Source organism: Lepidochelys kempii, chromosome 5 (assembly GCF_965140285.1).
Source record: "Lepidochelys kempii isolate rLepKem1 chromosome 5, rLepKem1.hap1, whole genome shotgun sequence".
In the NCBI taxonomy this organism is placed as follows: Eukaryota; Metazoa; Chordata; order Testudines; family Cheloniidae; genus Lepidochelys; species Lepidochelys kempii.
Genome location: NC_136384.1, coordinates 30,633,227 through 30,660,273, shown reverse-complemented (window position 1 = coordinate 30,660,273; position 27,047 = coordinate 30,633,227). Strand labels below are relative to the sequence as shown.

The 27,047-nt window shown below is 40.9% G+C and overlaps 1 protein-coding gene across 2 annotated transcripts in view; it reads left to right on the top strand.

Moving 5' to 3' along the window:
* The window catches only part of PAIP1 (poly(A) binding protein interacting protein 1), a 45,133-nt gene that overhangs the window by 11,617 nt on the left and 6,469 nt on the right, over nt 1-27,047 (top strand). For both annotated transcript variants that reach the window (XM_073343892.2, XM_073343893.2), the window contains exons 4-9: nt 449-561; nt 10,450-10,561; nt 11,768-11,893; nt 18,790-18,896; nt 24,887-25,004; nt 25,174-25,228. In XM_073343892.2, the coding sequence (XP_073199993.1) occupies nt 449-561; nt 10,450-10,561; nt 11,768-11,893; nt 18,790-18,896; nt 24,887-25,004; nt 25,174-25,228 (631 nt within the window). The remainder of the gene's footprint in view (nt 1-448; nt 562-10,449; nt 10,562-11,767; nt 11,894-18,789; nt 18,897-24,886; nt 25,005-25,173; nt 25,229-27,047) is intronic.

The following is a 27,047-nucleotide window of genomic DNA, read 5'->3' as shown; positions in this document are numbered from 1 at the left end:
TCTAACCCCCAGCCAAGATGTAGGATTTGTTGTATCTAATCCATCCAAGACACGTGGCTGTCCAGCCTCCTTTTGAAAACCTTCAGTGAAGGGGCTTTCACAACCTCCCTAGGCACTCTGTTCCATTGTCTTACTGTTCTTACAGTGCCTTTATGCTGGCGGGTGTTGGCATTTTTATGAAGTCAGAACTTCACGGTGTGGGAAAGCTTGTTTGATATTGAATTGCCATTAGACTCTGAGCAATCCTTTGCTGAAATTAAGCATGTTACAAATAAGTTATTGAAGTTCTCTCTTTTTGCTTAGTCTGCTGCTCTATGATATAGCCAGCTTTTAAGAAATCCATTGGTGTTGATCAAGTGCTTTTACTGAAAGATAATCTTTATTTCCTAATGAGCTAATTTTCGTTTATTGTGAATAATAATTTATTTTTCTGAATTTATTTTGGAAGGCCACATCTGTCCCCAATTTTTCCTACATGGGAGCACGGCTGTGTAATTATCTATCTCATCATCTAACCATTAATCCACAAAGTGGAAACTTCCGGCAGTTGTTACTTCAGAGGTCAGTATCTACCTGTATTTTTATGATCAGGAAAAACTAGTATGCTTAAAAATGACTTGTTTTCCTCGTCTTGTATTTTCCCCCCCAAACTTAGTTAAAGGAGTCAAAATACATATTTAATATAAAGCAAGGTTCAGACTGACATTTTAAATGAAAGCTACATATTCGAGACCAAGATACTATTTTTTGATGAATTTATGAATTAATAAATTACTAATAAAGCTGACTGGAAACTAGTTCCTCCAAAAATCAGTATAGTATCCCCGACAATCTTTTTCAAATTTTTCATAATTTCTAAAGTGTCCTGAATTAGTCTCTTGTTTGAAAAGGAAAATGTGCTTCCTCGGTGAAGTAACTTGCACCTTCCCCTTGAAATTCAAGAGTGCCATATCTCTGCAGCATCTGTATCATATTGCTTCTGAATTTCTCTTGCATGTCAATATGCTCTGCTGCTGTAACCAACAGTTCTTAAATTCCCTGAATTGTTTGTGTTAAAACGATTTTTAGGATTTTGATATTTCACTTTTTTGTTTTCAAGTTTTTTATGTCTTCTGATTCAAACTGTAGAGAAATACACTTATGAGACTAAGGGAGATTAAATGCAGTATAAAAATAGGATTCTCTCTTCAGAGTTCTTTTGGCAAAGCACTTTATTTTGAATCAAGAGTTCTGTTGAGGTAATCCTGTTTTTGAAAGAGGAGTATTTTTGGCCTCTAATAAATTATGGGGAGCACTTTTTATTAGTCTGTATGGCAACAGGCTTGACAGATTAGTGCACTTGAAAGATATGCTTAAATTTACAGTTTTTCTTCATAAGATTTAGTCTTTAAAAGAAATTATTCTTCCTTTTGCTAAGGGTCCTTTGGGTCATTGTCAGAGCTGTAAAGATTTGTTCTTTTCCTCTTAAATCTTTCTTATACTGCAATCAGTAGATTTCTAGCTAAACACATGTTAATCAGCATTGAGACTATCATCCTATCAGTGAATCGGGAGAAATCTGCTGCTGGGCAATAAGAGGCACTAATTCTTTCCCTTCTTAGGAGTCTGAATTTCTAACCCTTTGACCGCCCAGGAAAGATACTAGACATTGAATAGATGTTCTTTCTTTTAAATAACTTTTGACTTCTGTGGATTCCGAGGAACTCTCCAAAGGATCCACTCCTCTATTTCATTATTAATAAAATACTTCATTGGAGCATGTTCCATTACCATGTTGTTGAATATTTATTTCCTTCTTTCCCTGAGTGATTTGTGAGCATCATAATTATAGATTATTAATATTAAATATTACACTCAGATAATAAATATAGGACTTATATTTCTATCACTGACAATATTAATTTGTAAAGTCTACCGTGACCTTTGGTAAATTGTCCCAATAGTTAATTACCCTCATTGTTTAAAAACTTACACCTTACATTCTACTTTTTGTTTTGCTAGTTGTCAGATAATTTTATTCTAAGCAGTACTTTATTTCCCTGCTGGAAAGGCAAGGTTGACCACAACTCTGTGAAACTAAGTATAGTGCACAAGTGATTTGAGATAGAGATGGAAAGTTCAGTTGCTATTTAAAGCAAATTATTTTCTTAGAAAACAAATTAAGGACTTATTCAACCTCCCTTCTAGTTCTTCTATTCATTTGTTAGTTTCTGTTTTATTTTGTAACAAATGAAATTGGGGAAAACTCTTGGTTACACCCATGTGAGTTAAATAAACTTGTATAGCTTTTAGAAAACCATTATTTAATATATATTTATTAAAATTACAGGGTTAGTTACACCTCTGTCCCCTTTCGGGGTTGGGTCTCTTGTGCTTTCCTGTCTCAGGGTGGAATCTCATGATTCTTCCACTCTTAGTCCACATTTTCCAGTTGTTGTTAGAACTCAAGTTGCATGGCTTTGTGTGTGGAATACAGTTTTTGAAACGATGGTGTCAAGCTGTCTGAAGAGGCTCATGGACGTGAGTGCCAACCTTAGGGCAGATTGCCACAAACCAGGGCACAAGCCCCAAACTGGTTGTATGTTTTGTAGGGCTGTCAAGTGATTAAAAATATTAATAGAGATTAATTGCGTTGTTAAACAATAATAGAATACTATTTATTTAAATATTTTTCGATGTTTTTCTACATTTCCAAATATATTGATTTAAATTACAACACAATACAAAGTGTGCAGTGCTCACCGTATGTTATTATTTTTGTTACAAATACTTGCACTGTAAAAACTATTTAAAAGTAGTATTTTTCCGTTCACCTCATACAAGTACTGGGGTGCAATCTCTTTATTGTGAAAGTGTAACTTACAAATGTAGATTTTTTTTATTTTTTTTTTTTGGTTACATCACTCAAAAACAAAACAATAAATCTTACAAGTCCACTCATTCCTACTTCTTGTTCAGCCAATCGCTCAGACAAACAAGTTTGGTTACAATTTGCAGGAGATAATGCTGCCCGCTTTTTGTTTACAATGTCACCTGAAAGTGAGAACAGGTGTTCACATGCCACTGTTGTAGCCAGCGTTGCAAGATATTTACGTGCGAGATGCGCTAAAGATTCATGTGTCCCTTCATGCTTCAACCACCATTCCATGCTGATGATGGGTTCTGTTTGATAAAAGTCCAAAGCAGAGTGGACAGACACATGTTCATTTTCATCATCTGAGATAGATGCCTTCAGCAGAAAGTTGATTTTTCTTTTTTGGAGGTTCGGATTCTGTGGTTTCTGCATCAGAGTGTTGCTCTTTTAAAGACAACTGAAAGCATGCTCCAAACCTCATCCTTCTCAGATTTTGGACAGCACTTCAGATTCTTAAACCTTGGGTCAAGTGCAGTAGCTGTTTTTAGAAATCTCACATTGGTACCTTCTTTGCATTTTGTCAAATCTGCTGTGAAAGTATTTTTAAAACGAATATGTGCTGGGTCTGAGACTACTATAATATGAAATATATGGCAGAATGCAGGTAAAACAGAACAGGAAACATACAATTCTCCCCCAAGGAATTCAGTAACACATTTAATTTATGCAGTATTTTTTTAACAAGAATAATCAGCATGGAATCATGTCCTCTGGAATGGTGGCCCATGCATGAAGGGGCATACGAGTGTTTAGCATATCTGGCACGTAAATACCTTGCAACACCGTCTGCAAAAGTGCCATGCAAATGCCTGTTCTCACTTTCTGGTGACATTGTAAATAAGAAGCAGGCAGCAGTATCTCTCATAAATGTAAACAAACTTGTTTGTCTTAGCAATTGGCTGAACAAGAAGTACAACGACTGCATGGACTTGTAGGCTCTAAAGTTTTACACTGTTTTATTTTTGAGTGCAGTTAAGTTTTAAAAAAAATCTACATTTGTAAGTTACACTTTCACTAGAAAGAGATTTCACTGCAATACTTGAATGAGGTGAATTGAAAAATACTATCTTATCATTTTACAATGCAAATATTTGTAATAAAAATAATATAAAGTGAGAACTGTACATTTTGTATTCTGTGTTTGTAATTTAAATCCAATATATTTGAAAATGTAGAGAAACCTCCAAAAATATTTAATAAATTTCAATTGGTATTCTATTGTTTAACAGTGCGATTAATCACGATTAATTTTTTTAATTGCTATTAATTTTTTTTTTAGTTAATCATGTAAGTTAACTGCAGTTAATCAACAGCCCTAATGTTTTGTATTAGATTCCACCAATCAAGTAACAAATGTGAACTTGACAAGCACTGTAACAGACAGTCCCCTGGGACACTCCAGTTTATCTTGCCACCCATGCAAGCCTGCCTTTGTGGTAGATGGTCCCTTCCACCAAAAATCACGACGATATTCTGGTTACTCCAAATCCCAACGAGCCAGTCACTTACCACAGGTCACTTTAGCTCTCTCGCCAAAGGCCGTGCTTGTAGCCAATTCTGTAATAAACTGAATACAGATTTATTAATTAGGAAAAAGAAATTAGTTATTTTACAAGGTTAAAGCAGATAACCATACACACAAATGAGTTAGTCTGAAATTCCAAAAAGGTGATAGTAGCTGCTCTGTCTGCAAGCATTATGTCTTTTAGGGCTAACCAAACTAAGCGACTTGGGGATCCCTGGCTTATGCTTAGAAATATTGCCCTCTCCCAATTCCAAGCAGCACAGTGATGATGATTTCTCCTTAATGTGGATTTCTATTCCCTTCCCCCAGCGTTCAAACTGTGATGGGATGAGTGCTTGTGCACCTAGAATCAAAATCGTAGGACTGGAAGGGACCTCAAAAGGTCATCTAGTCCAGTCCCCTGCTGTCTTCATAGGTGCGAGGGAAGCAATCGACAAAGTCTTTTGTCCACTGATGTTCCACGATGGTTTGTCTGGTGTTTATGGGCCTTTTTTTGTTGGGGAGGAAATGATATGGTAAACTAGTACATCGCACTTGGTAATGCTTCTCTCCTGACTGTGGGGTATACAATCTTAGCAAACTTTTTATAGTTACAGAGCAAACACTTAAATATCACCCGATGATACGGAATACGGATAATATTAGTAAGATTAATACATGCAGCATCATACAAGCATTTCATAAAGTCTAAAGACTAAATACATTCTTAGAACTCTAATATCTATTTTAACAATAGTAACACACAGGTGAGTCAGATTGGTTTCCAGCTATGCATGTGTCCGTGTTCAGTTAGGCTTAGGGACCTTGGCATGAGCTGGCACCTCGTCTGCCAGCATCACAGATGGCACTTTGGAAGAAAAGCTATAGAAGCTTAGGCTTGAAAAAAGCAGAAGCAGGGAGAATAAGGGCATGGCTATACTTTCAAATGTAGAGCACTTTGAGTTAAACCAGCCTTCTTAGAGTGCAGTAGGGAAAACGCTGCAGTCTGTCCACGCTGACAGCTGCAAGCACACTGGCATGTCCACATTTGCGGCACTTGCAGTGGCATTGGGAGCAGTGCATTGTGGGCAGCTATCCCACAGAGCACCTCTTCCCATTCTGGCGCTGTGGGAAGGGGGTGGGGAGTGCGGGGCATTCTGGGTGCTGTCCCAATGCCCTGTGATGCATCAGTTTGAATCCAAGCAATCCCTCTGCTTCCGTCCACAATTGGCACCATCTTTCAACATTTTTTGTACTGCGTGCTCTGTCTTCCTTTTCGGTCTGTGGGAAGGGAGCCCAAACTGCTGAGGAATATGCTGACGAGTCTCACCAGCACATCGCATTTGGCAGTCGAGTTACTCCTTAAAATCCAAAGTGACAGTGAGGACTCCGACAATGATATCGACGCAAGTAACGCATACGACACAAGATTGCTTGTGGCATTCATGGACATGCTCACCACCGTGGAATGGCACTTTTGTGCTCCGGGAAATGAGCACTGAGTGGTGGGATCACATCGTCATGCAAGTCTGGGATGACGAGCAGTGGCTGCAGAACTTTCAGATGAGAAAAGCCACTTTCATGGGACAGTGTGAGGAGCTCGTCCCCACCCTGCAGCGCATGGACACGAGATTGAGAGCTGCCCTGATGGTGGAGAAGCGGGTGGCTTTTGCAATCTGGAAGCTGGCAACTCCAGACAGCTACCAGTCGGTCGCTAACCAGTTTGGAATGGGGAAGTCGACCGTTGGAATCGTGTTGATGCAAGTTTGCAGGGCCATTAATCGCATCCTGCTCAGAAGAACTGTGACTCCGGGTAGCGTGCTTGACATTGTGGATGGCTTTGCACAAATGGGTTTCCCTAACTGCGGAGCGGCAATAGATGGCACACACATTCCAATTCTGGCTCCAGCCCACCTAGCCTCCAAGTACGTTAATCGGAAGGGGTATTTTTCTATGGTTCTCCAGGCGCTTGTGGATCACCGTGAGTGTGTCACTGACATTAACACAGGCTGGCCCAGAAAGGTGCATGACTCATGCATCTATTGGAACACTGGCCTGTTCAGGAAGCTGCAAGCTGGGACTTCTTTCCCAGATCAGATGATCACCATAGGGGAAGTCGAAATGCCCATTGTGATCCTTGCAGACCCCACTTACCCTTTAATGCCATGGCTCAAGAAACCCTACACAGGGAGCCTTGACAGCAACAAGGAGCGGTTCAACAACAGGCTGAGCTGGTGCAGAACGACTGTGGAGTGTGCTTTTGGCCGTTTAAAGGGCCGCTGGCGCTCTCTGTATGGGAAGCTGGACCTGGCTGATAACAGCATCCCCGCGGTTATAGCTGCTTGCTATACCCTCCATAACATTTGTGAAGGGAAGAGTGAATGATTCACTCAGGCATGAAACTCGGAGGTTCAACACCTGGAGGCTGAATTTGAACACTCAGAGAGCAGGGCTGTTAGAGGGGCCAAGTGCGGGGCTACAAGGATTAGGATGCCTTGAAGGAGCAATTTGAGGCTGAAATCCACCAGTAATGTTTGGTGCCCTGCACGGGAGTGAAGTGCATTGGTTCCAATGTTAGCAGGAATCTGTTTTTGCTACATATGATACACTGACTTCCAGTGCCTGTTGCTTTCCTGGGCAAGGTATCTTTCCGAAGGTATCTTTTACTTTATACAATAATAAAGAAAGTTTTCAAAGCCAAAAAATCCATTTAATGAAAAGAAAATGCATTTATTGAAAAGAAACACAACTGCCTGGGAAACACAAAGGGCAAAGGGATGGGGTGAGGAACGGTACAATCACAGGTTTGCGTATGTCCTGTTATCATACTCAGCCTTCCTGTTTGGAGTGCTGTGCAATGAGTGCTGCACTTCAGGATGTCTATACTGCATGGTGATGGGGGTTGAGTGCAGTGGGTAAGGGTTGTAGTTTTCAGGGCTGGGTGGTGAAGCTACAAGTGTTGGAGACAGCTGGTGGCAATAAGAACCCAGATGTTGGGGAAAGTGGGTTGGAGGTGACATGGGGGCACAAGGGAAAGAGTATTGGGACAAGAGCTGCGGGGGGTGGGGTGGGCATGGTAGTGCTCCGCCACGAGCTCCTGGATCGAGTCCGCTTGGTGCTCCATGATGCTTATCAGCCGCTCTGTGCTTTGGTGCCGGCAGTCCACATTCTGCTGGCGGACCCTCCTTTCACTCTCCCATCACTCCAGCACTTTTTGATTTTCATTAAGGGAGTGCTGCATGACTTCATGCAGCATGTCCTCTTTGCTTCTACATGGCCTCTTCCTGATTCTTTGCAGCCTCTCAGCCGGTGATAACATGGACGGCTGAGATCTCAAAGTTGGATCTGTAAAGGCAAAATGCAACACTTAACAGAGGCAGCATTGTTCACACCAGACAGAGCAATGATCCTCCGTACTTAAGGAGGGCAAGCACAGTCTGCACAATCGCATAATTTGCCTGTCCCAAAGTAAGCAAACATAATCCCCAGGAGCCCCAAAATGGTGAGTAAGCACAGGGTCAAGGGGGACTGATTCTTTCATGGCTGTATTGTCCTCTGGGTTTCTGTGCCTTGGGGAGAGCCAACAGCTACAGGAGGCCCCTATACTGAACACTGTCCCCACATTTTCCGCAGGAGTTCGTCCTGGAAGATACCTCGATGCTGAGGGTGACCTGGGAAGCAAGAGAGGGTCTTCTTCCACAATGCAGCTTCTGCCCTGGCCCATATGCAGCTTGCCTGTGTACAGCAATGGTCCCCCCACCCCTCATGGCACAGTGGCGCGTACATGTTAGCTTGCCTGGGACAAGGACCACAATGGCTCTCCCACAATGCCCAAGTTCTGGATGAGACCTTTGAAGGGATCACTGAGGCAGATTACCACTATGTGTGAGAGTGCATCAATGCCCAATTCCGCATCTAGGCATGCATGCAGCCCTAACCCTGCTTGCCCCAAGAGCTCTCACCGAATAACTTCCTTCCCAAAATAAAAGCCAATTACCGGGAATCTCCTATGGTGTTTGTCCTTCCCGAAGCATTGGCCTCTGCAGCTGGCCACCTTCCTCCTGGCTTGAGAACAGCTCCTGGCTGCATGCATCTAGGGATGCCAGGGTATCTTCCTCCTCAGCACCCTCGCTCCTGCTTTGCTTTTCCTCCTCCTCCGGCCTTGTTGGACTGTACTCTGAAGTGTCCATGGTGCTACTGGGAGTGGAGGTGGGGTCGCCCCCAAGTATCGCGTCCAGCTCGTTGTAAAAACGGCAGATAGAGGGAGCAGCACTGGAGCAGCTGCTTGCCTCGCAGGCTTTGCAGTAAGCATTCACCACCTATTTCACTTTAATCCTGTAGTGCAGTGCATCCTGGTCATGACCCCTTTCCATCGTGTCCCTTGATATCTGCCCAAAGGTATCATAATTCCTATGGCTGGAGCGCAGCTGGGACTGGACAGCTTCCTTCCCCCAAACACTGATGAGGTCCAGCACCTTGCCATTGCTCCATACTGGGGATCGCCTGGCGTGTGGAGGCATGATCACCTGGAAAGATTTGCTGAGAGCACTCCACGCCTGGCTGAGCAAACAGGAAGGGGATTTTCAAAATTCCCAGAGAATTTAAAGGGCGGGTCTGACAGTTTGGTCATCTGAGGGCAGGGCAGTAGAGTTCAAAGTGATGACGAGAGTGGCTAAAACAGGCAATGTGGGACACTTCTGGAGGCCGATCAGAGCGCATTAACAGACCAGGGCATCCACACTGGTGCTGCGGCGCTCCAGCGGGGGCTCATCAAATGTTATTCCACTCACTGAGGTGGAGTACCAGGAGCGCTCTAGCCACGGAGTCAGAGTGCTCTACGTGCCTTGCCAGTGTGGACGCATCATGAGTTAGAGCGCACTGGACTGCTTTAATGCGCTCTAACTCGCAAGTGTAGCCATGCCCTAAGATTTGTCCAAGACCAGTATAGCAAGTCCACTTCAGTATTTCGGATTAAAATTTTATCGTTCCCAGTCCCCAAATCAATCCATTAAACCGCAATCGTAGTCAGCTCTCTAGAACTGTGCTTAGAAACATGAGTGTGTTCAGGAAGATTTGCCTTGTTAGTTCATCTAGAAAACTTAATTAAGGTTGCTCATGTGGTTTTCTTATCAATGTTGACACTGAAAATCCAGGAAATAACATTAATATTTATGCCAACCTCAACTTGCATGTTCTTCAATCCAATTCCTAAATCAGTCATACTCCTCAGCTTCACAACCAAGTCCCTTTCTGTTCCATCAAATTATCACTGACAATGCTTGATAATGAAAAGGATTGGTCCATAAGATTCTCTGTTGCTGTGTACTGGTATGCACATTTCCAAAGACCTTGTTTGGTATGGGTACTTAGAGTTCTATACAAAATTGCCCCTTATTCCCTTTCATCTTTTTTATGTTCTGTATTTCCATTCAACTGTAGTCCACCATCTCATTTTGATTTACAATTAAACCATATATATCAATCATTTATAACTGATGGGCCAAGGTTATAGGGGTGATACATGTTAAGTGGTGTAAAATAGTCTGTGGTGTTGCACACAAAGCCACTAACAGGAGGATATCAGAAACTATCATTTAAAGTATCCTTACTCAACTTCTACTTACTGTGTGAAGTTACATCTTTTTGGACCCATTTACCAATATTTAACTTGTATAGGGACAATGTAGGGAAATAATATATATCAGTGATATATTTAAAGAAGTATTGTGTTCTGTTCCATTTTGCTGTCTGCTTCCATTCTTTCAGCACTAGAAAACTTGCCTTTTTTTTTTAAATCATACAATTAAGTTAATTAATGTAAAAGAAGAAAATTCCTATTGTGTGTATGAAGTCCTATACATTCCTTCATGAATTAGTCCCTTTTTTATTGATGTACTGTATTCAATGTCCTTGAGATATTTTCTATTCAGTTTAGTAGTTCAGAGCATTATAGCGTGTTAAACAGTTAACTCTTATGAACACTAGAATTTCTAGCAGTAACTGTAGTTTGATTCTGAGGATGTTTTTGTAGGTGTCAAACGGAGTATGAAAACAGAGATCAAGCAGCAAAAGGTGATGAGGCTACTCGAAAACAATTTCATGCTTTTGTGCTGTTCCTAGCTGAACTTTATCTTAACCTCGAGGTAAGAAAAAAGTTCTGTATCATGGCCCTTTTTTGTTACTCATTTAAAATTTCTTTTTAAAAAAAAAACAGATTAAAATCAAATTTTATAAATCTTTTATGTTACTGAACCTTTAACCATCTAGGAACTTCAAAACTGATTCATTGTCATCAGAATCTCAGAAAACAACACAAGAACAAGTCATTTAGAGAATAAAAATGCTTCTAATAAATTATAATAAGAGCAGCTTTCTTAAAGTCAGTATTTGATACAGATGCTTTCTCTTTCTTTCTTAAGCTAGGGCAGACTAATCAGCATGAGGTGTCTCCTTTCTCTGTTTTGAAATGAGATTTTTGCCCGGTGAAACCACCACAATATATATTATTGTACCCAAATCCAAGAACCAGCTGATAGGGGAAGTTTCTTCCTAACTCTTATTAGTTAGAATTTGTCTTATGCCTTGAAGCATGCCAGTTCATTTTCCATATATATGAGGTTTTTTTTAAATCTTACCCTGGTGAGTTTCACAGGTTAAATGTGGTATGATTTTTAGAAAGTATATATTGCCTTTCATTGATTTTTTTAAATTTGATGCATGTTTCAAATTTCTTGAATGTTCCAATAAGTTAAGTATGTGCTTTGCTGTTTTGGAGACCTAATCACAAAATAAATGTATGTATTGCACATTAATTTGTTTATAACTAGACCTCAAAAAAGCCATTTGCTCATTTGCTGATGGCAGTCAGACAGTTTTCCCAGATGACAGCCATCAGCTCTTGCAGAGTCTAACCTTTATTTAAAAAAACAGTTTCTAGAACATTTAATTACAAAGAGAAGTTTCCAAATGTGAGGTGGAGGGGAGACAGGGCACATAATGGTGTGGTAGAAAGGTTTTTATTCTCAAGAGCTTGGGATGACCTTTGTCACTCATGAATGGGGAAGTCACAACAAGCATTTATGTAGGTCTTCCCAAACAAGTGCTAATACAATCATTATGCAATACCATCCAGCAAGTATGCTGTATGTCAAATTTTATAGAAAACCTACTTTAGAATTTTTGGGGGGAGTTTTTATTAAACTTTTTCATATTCCTCTACTTGTCAAGTCCAACTGCTGTATTATCACATTGAACTGTACAGAATTGAAGAGGGGAAACCTTTATAGCAAACTTTAGAAATAATCTGAATCTATTTTAAGTGTTCAGACATGGTTTTTGGTCATTTGTAGATTAAGGGAACAAAAGGACAAGTAATGCGAGCAGAGATCCTGCAGACTGGCCTTCGGGAATTACTGAACGCGCTTTTTTCTAATCCTGTGGACAACAATTTAATCTGTGCAGTAAAGTTACTGAAGGTAGGAAGAGTTCAGCATTCAGTGTTTTCTTTCTTTTAAAAGTGTATTGTAACTGCTACTTTTTGTAAACTTAAATGTTGATGAAATATTGCAGGTTTTGTCATAATATAACCAGATTGCCCTGCTGTATGAAAGTAAGTACTTGACCAACACTACCTTTTTATATGAAAATATAACTTCTGTGTTGAGATCAGTTAACACCAAGATATATTAAAGAAAATTGCTAGTTTAATATTTTCATGTTAAAATAGCTCCTTAAAGTGATTGCTATATTTTTGGATAGTTGCCTCTGAGATAAGGAGAGAGAAAACATTGCCTGCTAGTGATGCAAAGTGGAAGGAATTAACAATATGGCGGTTGCTATAGTTTCTGCTGGTAAACTGCAGACGATCTATAAAAGTATATTAAGAGCTGAAATCATTAATAGAATTTTATATGTAGCCATAACAAATGCAAATATGTTCATGTTTCAAAACATTGAAAAGCATTTCCTCCTTTGCACACAGAGCTCTTCTTCAGGTCTGGAAAACTTACTCAGGGTTTGTTCACATTTGCAGTGCTGCTGCAGCACAGCTGCACCACTTAGTGAAGACATTGCTTTCGCCTTTCTCCCATCCATCTGGGTACTCCACCTCCCTCAGCGGCAGTAGCTATGTTGAAGGGAGAAGCCCTCCTGTCAACCTAGTGCTGTCTACACTGAGGGTTAGGTTGGTATAACTTCATTGCATGGGGGGGTGGATTTTTCTGAGCGATGTAGCTATACTGACATAAGTTGGTAGTGTAGACCAGGTTTCTCAACCCGCGGGTCGGGACCCAAATTGGGTCTCCAGAATGTTTCCAAAGATCACATGGCAGCTCCTGTCCCAAGGGGCTGGCTGGGCTTGCCTACCTATTCCAGGCACTGCAACCTCTGGAGTCCCAGAGCCCCTCAGGTTTGGCCCAGTCATCATGACAACGGGAGTCTGGGTATGCCAAATTTGAGTGAGTGGCACTGCAACCCCATGAGCCAGGTCACAACTCCACTCTCACAAATTTGGTCCAGTCAAGGAGGCAGGTCCAAACGTGAGCTGTGCTGCATCCCCGGAAGTTGAAATGCCTGGAGCAGAGCGCCACACCCAGCCAGCCCCACAGCACAAGAGCTGCAGAAGCCATCACTGTTGGGTGAGTGCAGGGCAGAATTCAACTGAAACCACCCCAGGGCCTCTACCGCCAGACTATTTAGTGTGTCATGACAGGACATAAACATTTACAAATGGGTCCTGAGCCCAAAAAGGTTGAGAACCACTGTTGTAATAAGCCATAAATCCAGTGTCTCTATTCAGTCCATGATTTTCAGTGTCTAGCAAAGTTATGTTTCAGAGTAGCAGCCATGTTAGTCTGTATTCGCAAAAAGAAAAGGAGTACTTCTGGCACCTTAGAGACTAACAAATTTATTTGAGCATAAGCTTTTCTGAGCTACAGCTTTGTGCTCAAATACATTTTTTTAGTCTCTAAGGTGCCACAAGTACTCCTTTTCTTTTAGCAAAGTTAAGAATATAAGCTCCTACCCATCGTCCTCTTCAAAGGAGACCTACATAACACTTTCAAAAGATGAGACTCGGAGCTTACATTCAAAACTTTGCTATACACTAAAATCATGGACTAAATAGAAACACTGGATTTATGGCTTATTACAACAATCTATAGCCCACTAACAACATCCCCTCCCACCTCATCCCGCCCAGTTGCTGCTGCCTCCTCCTGTTTCCTTTCCTACCTATGGCTGGAGGGGTGTTAACAGGCCACTTTGCCTTGAATAGTCCTTTTTAAATATGCATTAACTACTTATGCTAAATAATCTGTTCCATCTTGTATTTACCTATGACGACTGATCTATACTACAGAGTTAATTGGATATAAAGCAGCTTATTTTACAGCTTTAGCTTATTACAGCTTGTAACGAGGCTGGTTCTGGCGGGACCCAGCTGAGAGTGCCAATTCAGGACAAATTGCTTAAAGCAGGGCAGTTGCAGCCCAACGTTGGGGTTTCTGTGCACACTAAGGCAAACCAAACCAGCCAAACAGAGAAGACCCACTGGCTAACCACAAGTCACACAGGCAATTCCCTTAGATACTCCAGTTTCCCAGTATCACTACCAGTGCCACTCGTTATGGGGACAAATGGTTATGAAAACCAATACCCCAGTAAAAGACAAAAGGTTCTCTTGATCCCAAAGGACCAAGCCCCAGACCCAGGTCAATATACAAATCAGATCTTACCCACAAATCACGCTGTTGCCAATCCTTTAGAATCTAAAATCTAAAGGTTTATTCATAAAAGGAAAGAAATATAGATGAGAGTTAGAATTGGTTAAATGGAATCAATTACATACAATAATGGCAAAGTTCTTGGTTTAGGCTTGCAGCAGTGATAGAATAAACTGCAGGTTCAGATTAAGTCTCTGGAGTACATCCACAGCTGGGATGGGTCATCAGTCATTTGTTCAAAGCTTCAGTGTAGCAAAGTCCCTCCAGAGGTAAGAAGCAGGATTGAAGACAAGATGGAGGAGCTGCAGCAGCTTTTTATATTCTTTTGCCATGTGGTCTCTGCTTTCTTTGTCCCAAGGAAAAGCTGTCCCTCACATGGCCTAGAAAAACCTCAGAGTTCTGTCCATAGGCAGGTCCCTGCATACCTTGCTGAGTCGCAAGGTGTGTCTGCCTTCTCTCAGTGGGTCAGTTGTATAGCTGATGGTCCTTAATGGGTCATCAAGCAGGCTAGGCAGAGCTGACACCAACTGGTCTGGGGTGTCACCCAGAAGCATAGCATAAGTTTGAAAAACAGACAGTATAGACCTAATACTTATATCTTTAAATACAAAAATGATACATGCAAAAAGATCGCATAATCATAACCAGCAAACCATAACCTCGTCTTAGACACCTTATTTGACCCCCTTTATACAAGATTTGGTGCCACTGCAGGACCTTGGTTGCAACAATGTTCTATATGGTCCCAGTTGAAGTCAGTAACGTCACACAGCTAACTCTGTAAGCGACTACACTGAAATGTAGCTCCCTCTCCTGTAACTTGCCCACTACACCAACTTAATAACTCCACCTTGATGAGAGGCATAGTGCTTAGGTCAGTGTAGTTAGGTCAATGCAGTGTCAGCGTAGACACTCTCTAAGCAGACAGAAGAGAGCTCTCCCATCGGCTTAATAACACCGCCTCCAAGAGAAGCCCTCTCCTGCCAACGTAGCACTGGATTTTTCACACCCCTGAGTAACATAGTTATACCAAAGTAAGTGTGTAGTGGAGACCTTGCATAAGTTTCCCAGACATGAAGAGCTCTTTGTAAGCTCAAAAGCTTGTCTCTCTCATCAACAGAAGTTGGTCTCATAAAATACATTATTTCACCCACCTTATCTCTCTAACATCCTGAGACTGACATGGCTACAACAACGCTGCATAGAACAGTTGGAAGTTTTGGCAGATAAGTAAAGGAGCAATTGGTTGGTTGGTTTTGGTTGTGTGTTTTTTGGTTGGTTGTTTTAAAATGTAAAATTTATTTGCGTTGTTTGAGTCTGCACATAACTTCAGCAAATCATTGAGAGTCTAAGTAGTTCATCTCTAACTACTGCAATTTAAGAAAAATAAAATTTACCTTTTCTCTTGGGATGATACCTAGTTACAGCAGTAGTTGTGACATCACAAGTATAATTGGTGTTGGAGAACAGGAGATCATGTTGTTCTGAGAACTGCTTCTATGATATCATCCAGGGTTTTTGCAGCTAAAAATAAGCCAAAAACAGCCTCTACTTCAAATAGATATCCAAATTTGAATTTTATTTAAGTTTAGGCTTCTGAAACCATATTTAGGCATTTAATTAAGCAGCCTGATATTCATAGGTGCTGAGCTCCCTGTGATTTAGTTATGAGCTGACTGGGTGCTGCAGATGCTTAGCGCTTTGAAAACTCATTTCTTTAGGAACTAAATCTAGGCTTTTATATCTTCATTAAATGTCCAAGCTTGGAATTTTTGAAAATATCTACAGTAGAACTATATAAATTAAAAACGTGGCGCTCTTTTTGAAGGTTTGTTTTATGTCTGCAGCATTTAAGATTTGGGGGAGTTCAGCTTATTTAAAAAAAATAAGTAAGGGAGTATAGGCACAAAGACTTCTGTTCCTTCTGTAGCTTTTTTCGTATTTCACACTTCTTTATTCATTCTGTTTTCCAAACAGCATTTAATCTGTTTTACATAGATTTGTGGTTGAATATTTACTACACCTGATGAAAGATCCTGAGTAGTTCATGAAGTCTGTGTAGAAATACATGTTTGGCCTTTTCCATTAAGGTAATACAAATAACTCTCTGGCTTACGGTGACCATGGTTACAAGTTCTGCCCTCAGTTACAAGTTAAAACTGCTAATCAAATATTTGACTGTAGTTGGCTTATCAAATGATCTACTGTATTTTGTTATCTTTTATTTTTGAAGTCATCAGGACAAACATGCATTTCAAAATCATTCATCTAAGACAGTGGTACCAGTAGAATCGTTCTGTGTTCATCTGATCATTTGAAAGAAACATTACTATCTTTTGTTAATTGGGTATTATATGGGATTTAACTTGGCAACAATTAAGTGGCATTTTCTAACTACAGAAAATATAGCAATATAACTTTAAAAATATTTGACTTTGTATATAGTAACTATAATTTCAATTTCAGAGTAGCAGCCATGTTAGTCTGTATTCGTAAAAAGAAAAGGAGTACTTGTGGCACCTTAGAGACTAACAAATTTATTTGAGCATAAGCTTTCGTGAGCTACAACTCACTTCATCGGATGCATTCAGTGGAAAACTGTTAGTCTCTAAGGTGCCACAAGTACTCCCTTTCTTTTTATAATTTCAATGGATCCCAAAACAGTTTAAAAATATATATTGCACCAGTGAAATACAGCAGCTCTGAGGCTGGAGGTCAGCAACCAGCTAGTGTACAGTACACAATAGTGGAGGCAGGGAAAATTTTGACAAAGATCACAAGCAAATCCTGGCTCTTCTGAGAGTGCCAAGATATTGTTAATCTCTGTACACAGCAGTCAAGAAGGCCTTGATTTTTTTTTTTTTTTTTTATACTGTCAACAGTAACGTGCATAGTACTTAATTTATATTCCTGAGAGTGAAGAAGGGCCAAATCAGTCTGGTTGGGTTTGAAGTCTGTTTATTAAGTCTAGCTTTATACATGATATATTACTCAATAGACCAACATTCGCAATTGCCATACGCATCAGTCATAACTTCATTAGGAAAAAATAGATATATTACATTTTAGTAATAAGGGACAGAATTTCAAATGAGTCAAAAGTCAAAGTTTCAGGTAAGGTCTAATCTTGCTGCTTTCTTCTCTCATACTTGTAGTCGTATTGGTCTTTTGTGATTCATAGAAGTTCTAAACTTGCATACAGACTGTGTTCTTTTTCTCTTCTTTAATTTCAGATATCCTAAAAATACATTTTTTTGAAATATGGAATTTGGGAACTTAGTACCAGTTTTTTTAGCTTTCTGTCATAAATCTAAATAAATACTACATTTATTTCAGAATTTAGTTTTGAAATAACATTGAAGTTTATCCTTCTCATGGTATTTTTGCCTAGTTGCAAGACCTATGAGGTAATGTCTACACTAAGTAATTTAGGAAGAGCTCCTCATCTCCCAGTGATGTGTGGGTTTTTGGGCAAACCTAGTGATATATCTCTCTTTTTAGGGGAAATAATTATCATAAAAATTGTAAAATAGAAAAGTCTTCATTGCTTGGAAAAACACCATCAGGTTTTGTGCACATGTTTAAAGAGTGAACCTTGCGTGGCTGCTTTAAAGTCTTGTGAGGTTACTGAAGAGTTGTTTTCAAGTTGTGGTTAGTGTAAAGTCCTGAAGATAACATAAATGGCAACAGGGCTGGTCATTCAATTTCTAAGTAGCATTACAAAGTGGAAGGTTCAGTGACCAAACTCACTTTGTTTACAAAAACCAAAGACCAGCTGTTGATGAACTACCAACACAATTTAATGAGAATTCATTAACTTATATCGGAGGTGGGCAAACTGCAGCCCGCAGGACTGTCCTGCCTGGCCCAGGAGGCTTACCCCCGGCCCCTCCGCCACAGTTACGCTGCTGCGCGAGCAGCAGGGCTACGAGATCCTGCCGCTCTGAGCGGCATGGTAAGGGGGAGGCGGTGCGCGCAGCGGTGGGGGGGTTGGGTAGAAGGTCCCAGGGGGTAGTCGGGACAGGGAGCAGGGGACGGTTAGGGACAGCAGGTCCCCGGGGCAGTCAGGGAGCAGGGGGCAGTTGGATGGGGCGGTCAGGGAACCGGGTGGTTTGGACAGGGCGTGGGAGTACCAGGGGGCCTGTTGGGGGTGGGGGCGGGGGAGGGACAGGGGACAGGGAGTGGGGGGGTTGGATAGGGGGTGGGATCCAGGGGGAGGGGGGCGGGGCAGGCAGTTTGGGACAGGGGACCCCAGGAGGGGGCAGTCAGGGGACAAGGAGCAGGGGGGTTTGGATGGGTAGGGGGTTCTGAGAGGGACAGTCAGAGGGCGGGAAGTGGGAGGGGGCGAATGGGGGGCAAGGGCGGTGGCCAGGCTCTTTGGGGGGCACAGTCTTTCCTACCCGGCCCTCCATACAGTTTCGCACCTCGATGTGGCCCTCAGGCCAAAAAGTTTGCCCACCCTAACTTACGCGGTCTGTAATGTTATGAAATTAAAGACATCTAGAAAATCAAGGTTAGCTTTTCCTTTAGGGTAGTCAAATAATGTGTCTACACTTGTCACAGAATTCCATGAACCTTAACTTATTTTATGTAGTGCACTTACATGCTTTTTTATTAATAAAATATGCCTTATTTTTTTTTTTTTTTAGTTGACCGGATCAGTTTTGGAAGATGCATGGAAAGAAAAAGGAAAGACTGATATGGATGAAATGGTCCAGAGAATTGAAAATGTTGTCCTGGATGCAAATTGCAGCAGGTGGGAGGAAAAATTAGTTGATCATTAATTCTTCACTGCTTTTCTTTACTCGTGTGGGGTTTTTCTACTTATTCTTCAGAGCTGTATGTCACTTAATATTTCTGCTGTATTCAAATTATGTCAATGTACAGAATGCATTCTTTGCAGAGTTATAGTAACCTTAATGGGTCTTTGTTCTTATGGGCCATGAGGTAATATACTTTATGCTAGAACATTCCCATACAGTAAAACCTGTTTCTAAAGAATGACTGGGAAATTTGTACATGTATAAATTAGATATTTTAAGCAATTTAATATAGATTTTAACCTTGGGTATTAAAATACCTTTTCAGTGCTATACTTCTATAGTGGACTTTATAATTTTTGCTTTTGTTGAAGTAACTTTGTCAGTTACAATATTTCTTGATTTTGTTCACAGTTTACCACCTTGGTAATTTATATACCATATGCGATGGTTGGTTACTATAGAATATCATGAATATTGTATATTTCACTGCTAATATATCTCTTCAGTATATTCATTAATTTGAACCAACAGCACTTCCAAAATGTACTGTTGTGCAGAAGAGTTAAGATTAGTTTTCTAAGAGAACATTTTGGATGCTATAATTATAAGTGGCAAAACTATTCCTGCTAGAGTATCTTGCATAGAACATGTTCATTAAAGATATTGTGAGGGAGATTGACTTCGCTAGTATGAGGATTTATTGACTTTATTCAGTGTCGCTGATCATCCCCAATAATTATTCTGCCTCCACAGTACCTCCTCTGTCTCTTATGGATCTGATTAGAGGTTGGAGAAACAATGGAGGAGTGGCTGGGTAAACGTCACTCTAATACAGGGGTTCCCAAACTTTAACAACCCGTAAACCCCTTTCATTAAATTGTGAAATCTCGTGAACCCTCTCCTAAAAATTAATATTTCCAGGGATTTAAGTTTAAATTTCCTCAGTGTGATGGATACGCTTGCTTTGCTCTGCATAGCTCTTGCAAGTCTGGAACCACTGGAGAAAGATAAAGTCTCAGGTCTGGTTCAGCATCAAGTCTGTTTCTGTATTTGGTTTTCAGATGTGTATATGAGGAAAATGCTTTCTCACATAAGTATGTTGTTGAAAATGGTAACAAAACTGTAATAGCTTTTTCTGCCAGAAGAGGGTACTAGTTTCTTAAACTCAGCCAAAAGTTGATTAATGACAGATTTCTGAAACTCCTTTTCAGTTCGTAATCACAGGAGATCTCAAACAATTTCTCTTTTTCTCAGTATTCAATATGTGTGTTGAGAAAGTGGTATCATCAGAAGGGTTATGAATCCAGTCATTATCGCCTGACATAGCTGGAAAATTGTGCAAAGTCCTTTTAGGTGTGCAGTTATATTGGTTTTAGTGCACTGATCCAACTGAAGTTTATGTTCTGCCAGGAAGTCATGAAGAGTACTGAAACACTCAGTTTGATTGTTTTTCAAACAACTTTCCCAGAACTGCAACTTTTTTTTTATCATGGATTCAACTCGCTCTTGCACATTGAAAACATTATACTGAGGCCTTGAAGAGATAAATTTAGGTAATTAATTCTTGAGAAAATATCTGCGAAACAAGCTAGGTTCTGGAGCCAGACGTTATTTTCCATACAGCTGGCAAGGTGGAAAGGGTGGCTGTTGAAAAAAACTAGGATTTCCATTCTAAGCTCAAACAAGCGCAAAAGGATTTTGCCCCATGAGAGCCATCTAACTTCGGAGGGGGTCAACGGACAATTGTGTATATTACCCATTTCTTCACAAAGTATGTGAAATATTCTGGAATCTGTTGGCCATCATTTTATGAAATTCACCATTTTCACTGCATTATCCAGCATTTCCTTCAGTCCCTCAGGCATGTGTTTTGTTGCAAGGGCTTGTCTATGGCTACTGCAATGAGTCCAAGAGACTTTTGATGCAACCTTTTTTGTTTGATCTACAAATCTAGTATACTTGCCCGTCACTGATGTGGCCCCATCAGTGTAAATGCCTAGGCAATGAAACCAATCTATTTCCTTTTCTTGAAAATATGCATAAGTCAGATTGAAGATCTCTTTTCCAGTTGTACGTTCTTCCAATGGTCAGCAAAACAACAAGTTTTCTTCAACCATAGCTTCATTCACATAACGTACAAACCACAGCAAAATAGCTAGATTATCTACATCAGTTGATTCATCCAACTGTATAGCATAATATGGACTATATTTCACTCTATGTACCATTGTAGTCTCTACATTATTTGAGATGTCATTAATTCTTCGTGACAATGTATTATTGGCAAAGGTGTCAATCCTTTTTGCAGCCTTTTCTCTGAGCATGCAATGAACTACATCTTTTATACATGGACCAATCAAGCTGTCTGCTATGGTATGGGCTTCTGATGCTTTTGCTACTCAGTAGCTCATGCAGTATGATGCTTCAAGTGCATTTGCATTATCAGTACTTGCTTTGGTTATAAAACTGGTAATGTCACTTTTCCTCTCAGCTAATTTTCGCTTGAAAAAATGAATAGGCTTGTCGAGTTGTGCAGGATGCCTAGTTTCTAAATGGCTCCGAAGTAAAGAAGGTTTGAGGCTGCTGTTTGTTGAACATCACCACAAATTACACACAGTGGTTTTGGACATTCTTGATCACCAATGCAAGTAAAGTCATATTTTATATAATCATTGTCATATTTTCTTTTCTTTGTAAGTGACTTTCCAGGACCATCATGATCATTAGACTTAGATTTTCCACAGTGTGGACTTGAGGAAACACTAGCTGATTCTTGTGTCTTTACACTTTCCTTTTTCAGCCACTTATCCATTGAACTTGTGTACAAAATATTTATTGTGTTGTAATAAAAATAACAGATAGAATGCTAACAACCAACAAACTAGAAAATGAGAAGATTCACTCATGTCTCACTGAAGCAAAACAGCTCTCCAGAGAGAATGACTTAGTATCGAATTACTAAGGCACCTTAATGCTGCTACACTGGCTACAATGTGGTTCCAGCTGGTTTGGCGCTCAAACCCCTTTTCTTCCACCACTAGGGCCATTCCTAGGGGGGTGCCCCATGAGGGACAAATTAGCCTGGATCACCCCCTCACATATAGCATGGCCCCTGCTCACTCTGCCCTTTATGCTGCCCAAGTTCCCCTGTTGGCCAAGGATTCGAGCTGCCACCTGCGCGTCTGGGGTCCCAGCTGCTGCCCTGCCCACCACGGGGCTCAGGCTGCTGGCCCTTCGCGGGGGTCTGGGCTGCCGGCTCTGCCCTCCACGGGGCTTGGGCTGCTGGACCCCATTGACTGGGACTCAGGCTGCCCGCTCAGCGCTCCACTGAGCTCGGGCTGCCAGTCCCTGCTGACCACTGGGGCTTGGGCTGTTGGCCCCAACTGCCCAGCCCCTCACTCCCTGGGTCTCGGGCTGTCTACCCTGCAACTGGGTCCCGTTTGCTGCCTCCCATGCCCGGCGTCCTCTGGCCACCATTAGAGAAATTTTTCTGGCTACCCCCTGTAATATGGTGCGAACCCCCAGGGGTGTGCGAACCCCAGTCTGGGAACCACTGCTCTACTACATTCAGCTTCAGGACTTCCACAGAGAAATCTGGACAGGAGTTTATTCCATCCCTCTGAGTTCACAGATCACAGAATATCAGGGTTGGAAGGGACCTCAGGAGGTAGTTCTTCCAAGGCTGCTATTACACAGCCATGGTGGGACCCAGACAATTGCAGCAGGTGTCCTGTCAGAGAGGAAGGCCAGTGGATCAGTAGTTGTCCTTGCAGGAACCTTGTTGCTGCTCAGTAGCATCTGTGGCAGGTATTACACCTGAGAGCTTCTGGCTTTGCATGGAAGGAGATTCATTTTTGTAGATACCCCAAGATCACTGGGAATGGGAGGACCTACAGCCTCAAAAATCCATGGTAACCAAAGCCTCTCTCACCAGAGGAAAAAGTCAAAGGTAAATTCAGATAAGTGAATGTTGTTGAGTTTTCATCCCCCCAGCTTTCTTATGCAGGCTTTTCGGTGGGAGGGGTAATAATGAGTGAAATTGCCCTGTTGATGTAAAATCACTGACGGCAATGCTGACATGAAAGAGAATGTTACAGACTCTGCTTGATTCACTCTTGCGGCAGGTTTGATATTTTACTGGAAACGGAAGTATTGTCTGTTGTGTATCATCTTTTCAATTATCTATTGAACTCTGAGGGAGAAAAGCAAATCCCTGATCTTGTGCCTTCTGTAGATCTAGTTGAGAGAAAGTATAAAGAAAAGTATAAAATCACCTCACTGCATCCAGATCCTGACGGGAAAAGAGAATTTATCCGAAATAAATCCCGGAACAAAACAAATCTGAAGGATTTATTGTCTTCAAGGTTCAACTGTATATTAAAAAAAAACAAACATGTCCTCCAGTTACCCAGTACTGTGACCACCTGAACATAATTGGATTTTTTTGTTCTGTTGCACGAACTTTATGGCTGTTAAGCCACTTCACGCAAATCAAAAGCCTTTGTAGTATCTTGGATTTTGCTTACTATTAACACTCAACTTTAAATAATTTGTGAGTTGTTACTTTTCATGATTTTATCATGCTGTATGCTCATCAGTAATTTTTTTTTAGAACAAGTGAGCTTTGAAATATGACATTTAATTTTTTTCTGTCATTGCACATATTTCATTGCCATTGATGGACTTACAATATCTTCCTTCACAAAAATAGGTAAGGGGAAAAATGGACTGTAAGCGATACTTTCAGGTATAAGTCCAAAATGATGATGATTAAGTTAAACAACTAAAATTTTGGGAAAGATTCCTCCAGCCTAGACAGTCATACAGTAAACATCTGGGAAAATTTCATGTTACTCATAAGAAGCGTAATGGGAACAGGATGATGATGACTGTTCTCGTATTCTCTTATCATCATGTTCCTATTACGCCTCCTATTATGGCATTTAGGGCAGTGATGAAGCTCCTCCACTCCTGTCTGTTTCTGGCAAGTCTTTCAGTTGTTCCCCAGCTGTGCCCCAGATTTTTCAGCTCGGCTTCCACAGCGCTTCGCCATGTTGTTTTCAGGCAGCCTCGTTTCGCTTGCCTTCAGGTGTCCATCTTCTTGCTACTGTGGTGATGGAATCAGTTTCCATCCGAAGCACATGACCGATCCATCTGCAATGCCTCCTGGCAATGATGGTGCTCAGATCCTCGTGGCTGCACTGTGTCAATAGATCTTGGTTTGAGATTGTTCTGGGCCAAAAGATACGGAGGATTTTTCTGAGACAGGTTGTATGGAACGAAGACAGTTTGGGCGTGTCACACTTTCTCATTCCCCAAGAACAGTACATCCTCTAATTTTATAAATAGCTACTTACTTATAAATGTAATAGTTTTTTGTTCTTTGTTTCATATTGCACGTATAAGTGGATGTGCTAGCTAAAATAGGGAGGGAACTTGGCATTTGTAATTGTATTTTGCAACGCATAAGAAGCGAGTAAAGATGTAAAACATCATTTGAATGTATTGATATTATGTATACTGTTTAGTCCTACATAAGTGGAAAATGTAATATCCTGGGGGACGATATTTAACATGTCAATGTGATTCTCTTGCACACTTGTTTTCTGTAATTGATTACGTTATACAATCAGAATTACTTCACTGCATCCGTGGTAAGAAACTAGCTCGCATATGTGTTCATTCAAAATCAATTGTGGTGGCAAAATAGATAGATTTTCTAAAACCATTTTACTGTAGATTTGTTTAGTAACTGCTAGAGTTTTGATATCTTACTGGTTTTTTAACCCTTTCTCTTCCCCCTACCTTTAGCTATAAATGTGTGTGAAACATTCTCTTTTAATTATTTTAAGGGACTTTGACTTAAATTGTAGCATATGCAGTGTTACAGAGATGTTGGATTGTAAAGAATCTTGTTTGGTTTTTTTTTACATTTTAATACAAAGTACTTAAGCAGTTCTTGGTGCTTTTTGTCTGTTTGCAGAGATGTAAAACAGATGCTTCTGAAACTAGTAGAACTACGCTCAAGTAACTGGGGTAGAGTTCACGTAACCTCAACATATAGGGAAGCAACACCTGAAAATGACCCCAACTATTTTATGGTATGAATATACTCAGAAACATCAATTGTTCAAGTTGATGTATTTTCGTAAAGAAATGCATAGAAATTTTGTTAACCTTGATAGATGTTCTGGAAGTAGTAAAGGCAATGAACAATTATCCTGTTTATATTAAATACGTATATAATTGACTGTGTCATTTCAATTTTAGAATGAACCAACATTTTACACTTCTGATGGTGTTCCTTTCACTGCAGCAGATCCAGGTATGTCTCCAGCTTAGCATAGTCATTTTCCTAAGAAAAATATAGCTAAGGGTACGTCTACGCTACTCACCGGTTCGGCGGGTAGTGTTCGATCTATCAGGGATCGATTTATCGCATGTAGTGTAGACATGATAAATTGATCCCCAATCACACTGCCGTCGAGTCCGGTACTCCACCGCGGCGAGAGGCGGAAGCAGAGTCGACGGGGAAGCAGCAGCAGTCGACCCTGCGCCGTGAGGATGCGAGGTAAGTTGACTTAAGATGCGTTGACTTCAGCTATGCTATTCTCGTAGCTGAAGCTGCGTACCTTAGGTCGATCTCCCCCTTCATCCCCCCCCCAATGTAGACCAGGCCTAAGTTGAGGAGGCCCTGTCCAAATAGGCACAAAACAATTTTTAAATAATGGAATTAGTGCAGTTTCAATGGCAAGTAGCGTGAAGACAGTAAAGCAAACAAGTGATTGAATCCTTCCAGTGTGCCTGCAGATGGGGACCAGAGAAAAAACAAAGCTCTTCTTATATCACTCCCTCTGTAAAGGGGGAGAGCTGGCTTATCCTGCTTTGTTGTTTTTCCTGTTTTCTAGCTAATGGAGAAGGAAAAAAGCCATCTTGTATTTTATGTGCACTCCTTATTCTCCTCTCCTAAATTTAGCAGCAACTTTCTCCTGTGACATGATCTGTTATTGCTGGGAGAATTTTATCCTGAAAAGAGCTGAACTAGGTCTAAAGAACCCATTATGGCTTGGGCAGACATGACTCCGACTCTGAAAGAGATATGAGGCAAGCCGCAGTGGGGGGGGTGGTTGTTAGTGGGTTATAGATTGTAGTAATAAGCTATAAATCCAGTGTCTCTATTTAGAGTCTGGGTGCTAAGACCAGGACACATCAACTCAAAGCAGCACCTGACCCTGCCAGAACAACAGATGCAAAACCTGCAGACATATCACCACTGCTACAATGATCAACACCCTCCACAACATACTTTTCTTGATCCATGAGTCCTTCACATGTGGTCTACTGCATCCACCGCACTAAATGCCCCAATAGCCCCTATGTGGGTGAAACCAGACAGTCATTATGGTCTTGAATAAATTCACACAAGAAAATGATAAAAGACAAAAACATCCTATCACCTGTGCGTGAACGCTTTTCACAAAGGGATCACTCTATCCATCCTCATCCCCAAAGGAAACTTGCAGAGCACTTACAAAAGACGAGCTTGGGAGCTTAAATTCATAACTTCACTGGACACTAAAAATCAGGAACTGTATAGAGAGACTGAATTTATGGCCTAATACAACAATCTATAACCCACTAACAACCCCTCAGCTGCTTCCCCCTCCCCCTCTTCCTTTCCTCCCTGTGACTAGAAGGGTGCTAATGGGCCACTTTGTCTTGAATGGTCCCTTGAAATATGTGTCAACTATGCTAAACAAAATGTGTTCCATTTTGTATTTAGCTGTGACATTTTGAGTATATTTCCCGGGCCTGAAGAAGAGCTCTGTGTAAGCTTGGAAGCTTGTGTGTCTCACCAACAGAAGTTGGTCCAGTAAAAGATACTACCTCATCCACCTTGTCATTAATATCTTGGGACCTACACAGCTATAACACTGCATGCAACATTTGAAATTAGAAAGGAAGATCACTTTTCTGCAGTATACATATCTCATTGTTTATAGAGTCTAATAAAAAGGCCATGTTCATACTGTATCATTGGGTGCTGGACTAATCTTACTCTATTTTAAATTACATTCTAATTTTACAAGACCTCTGAGAAACGTTCATATGTTAAAAGTAGACTATGTATAAACTTACAATAT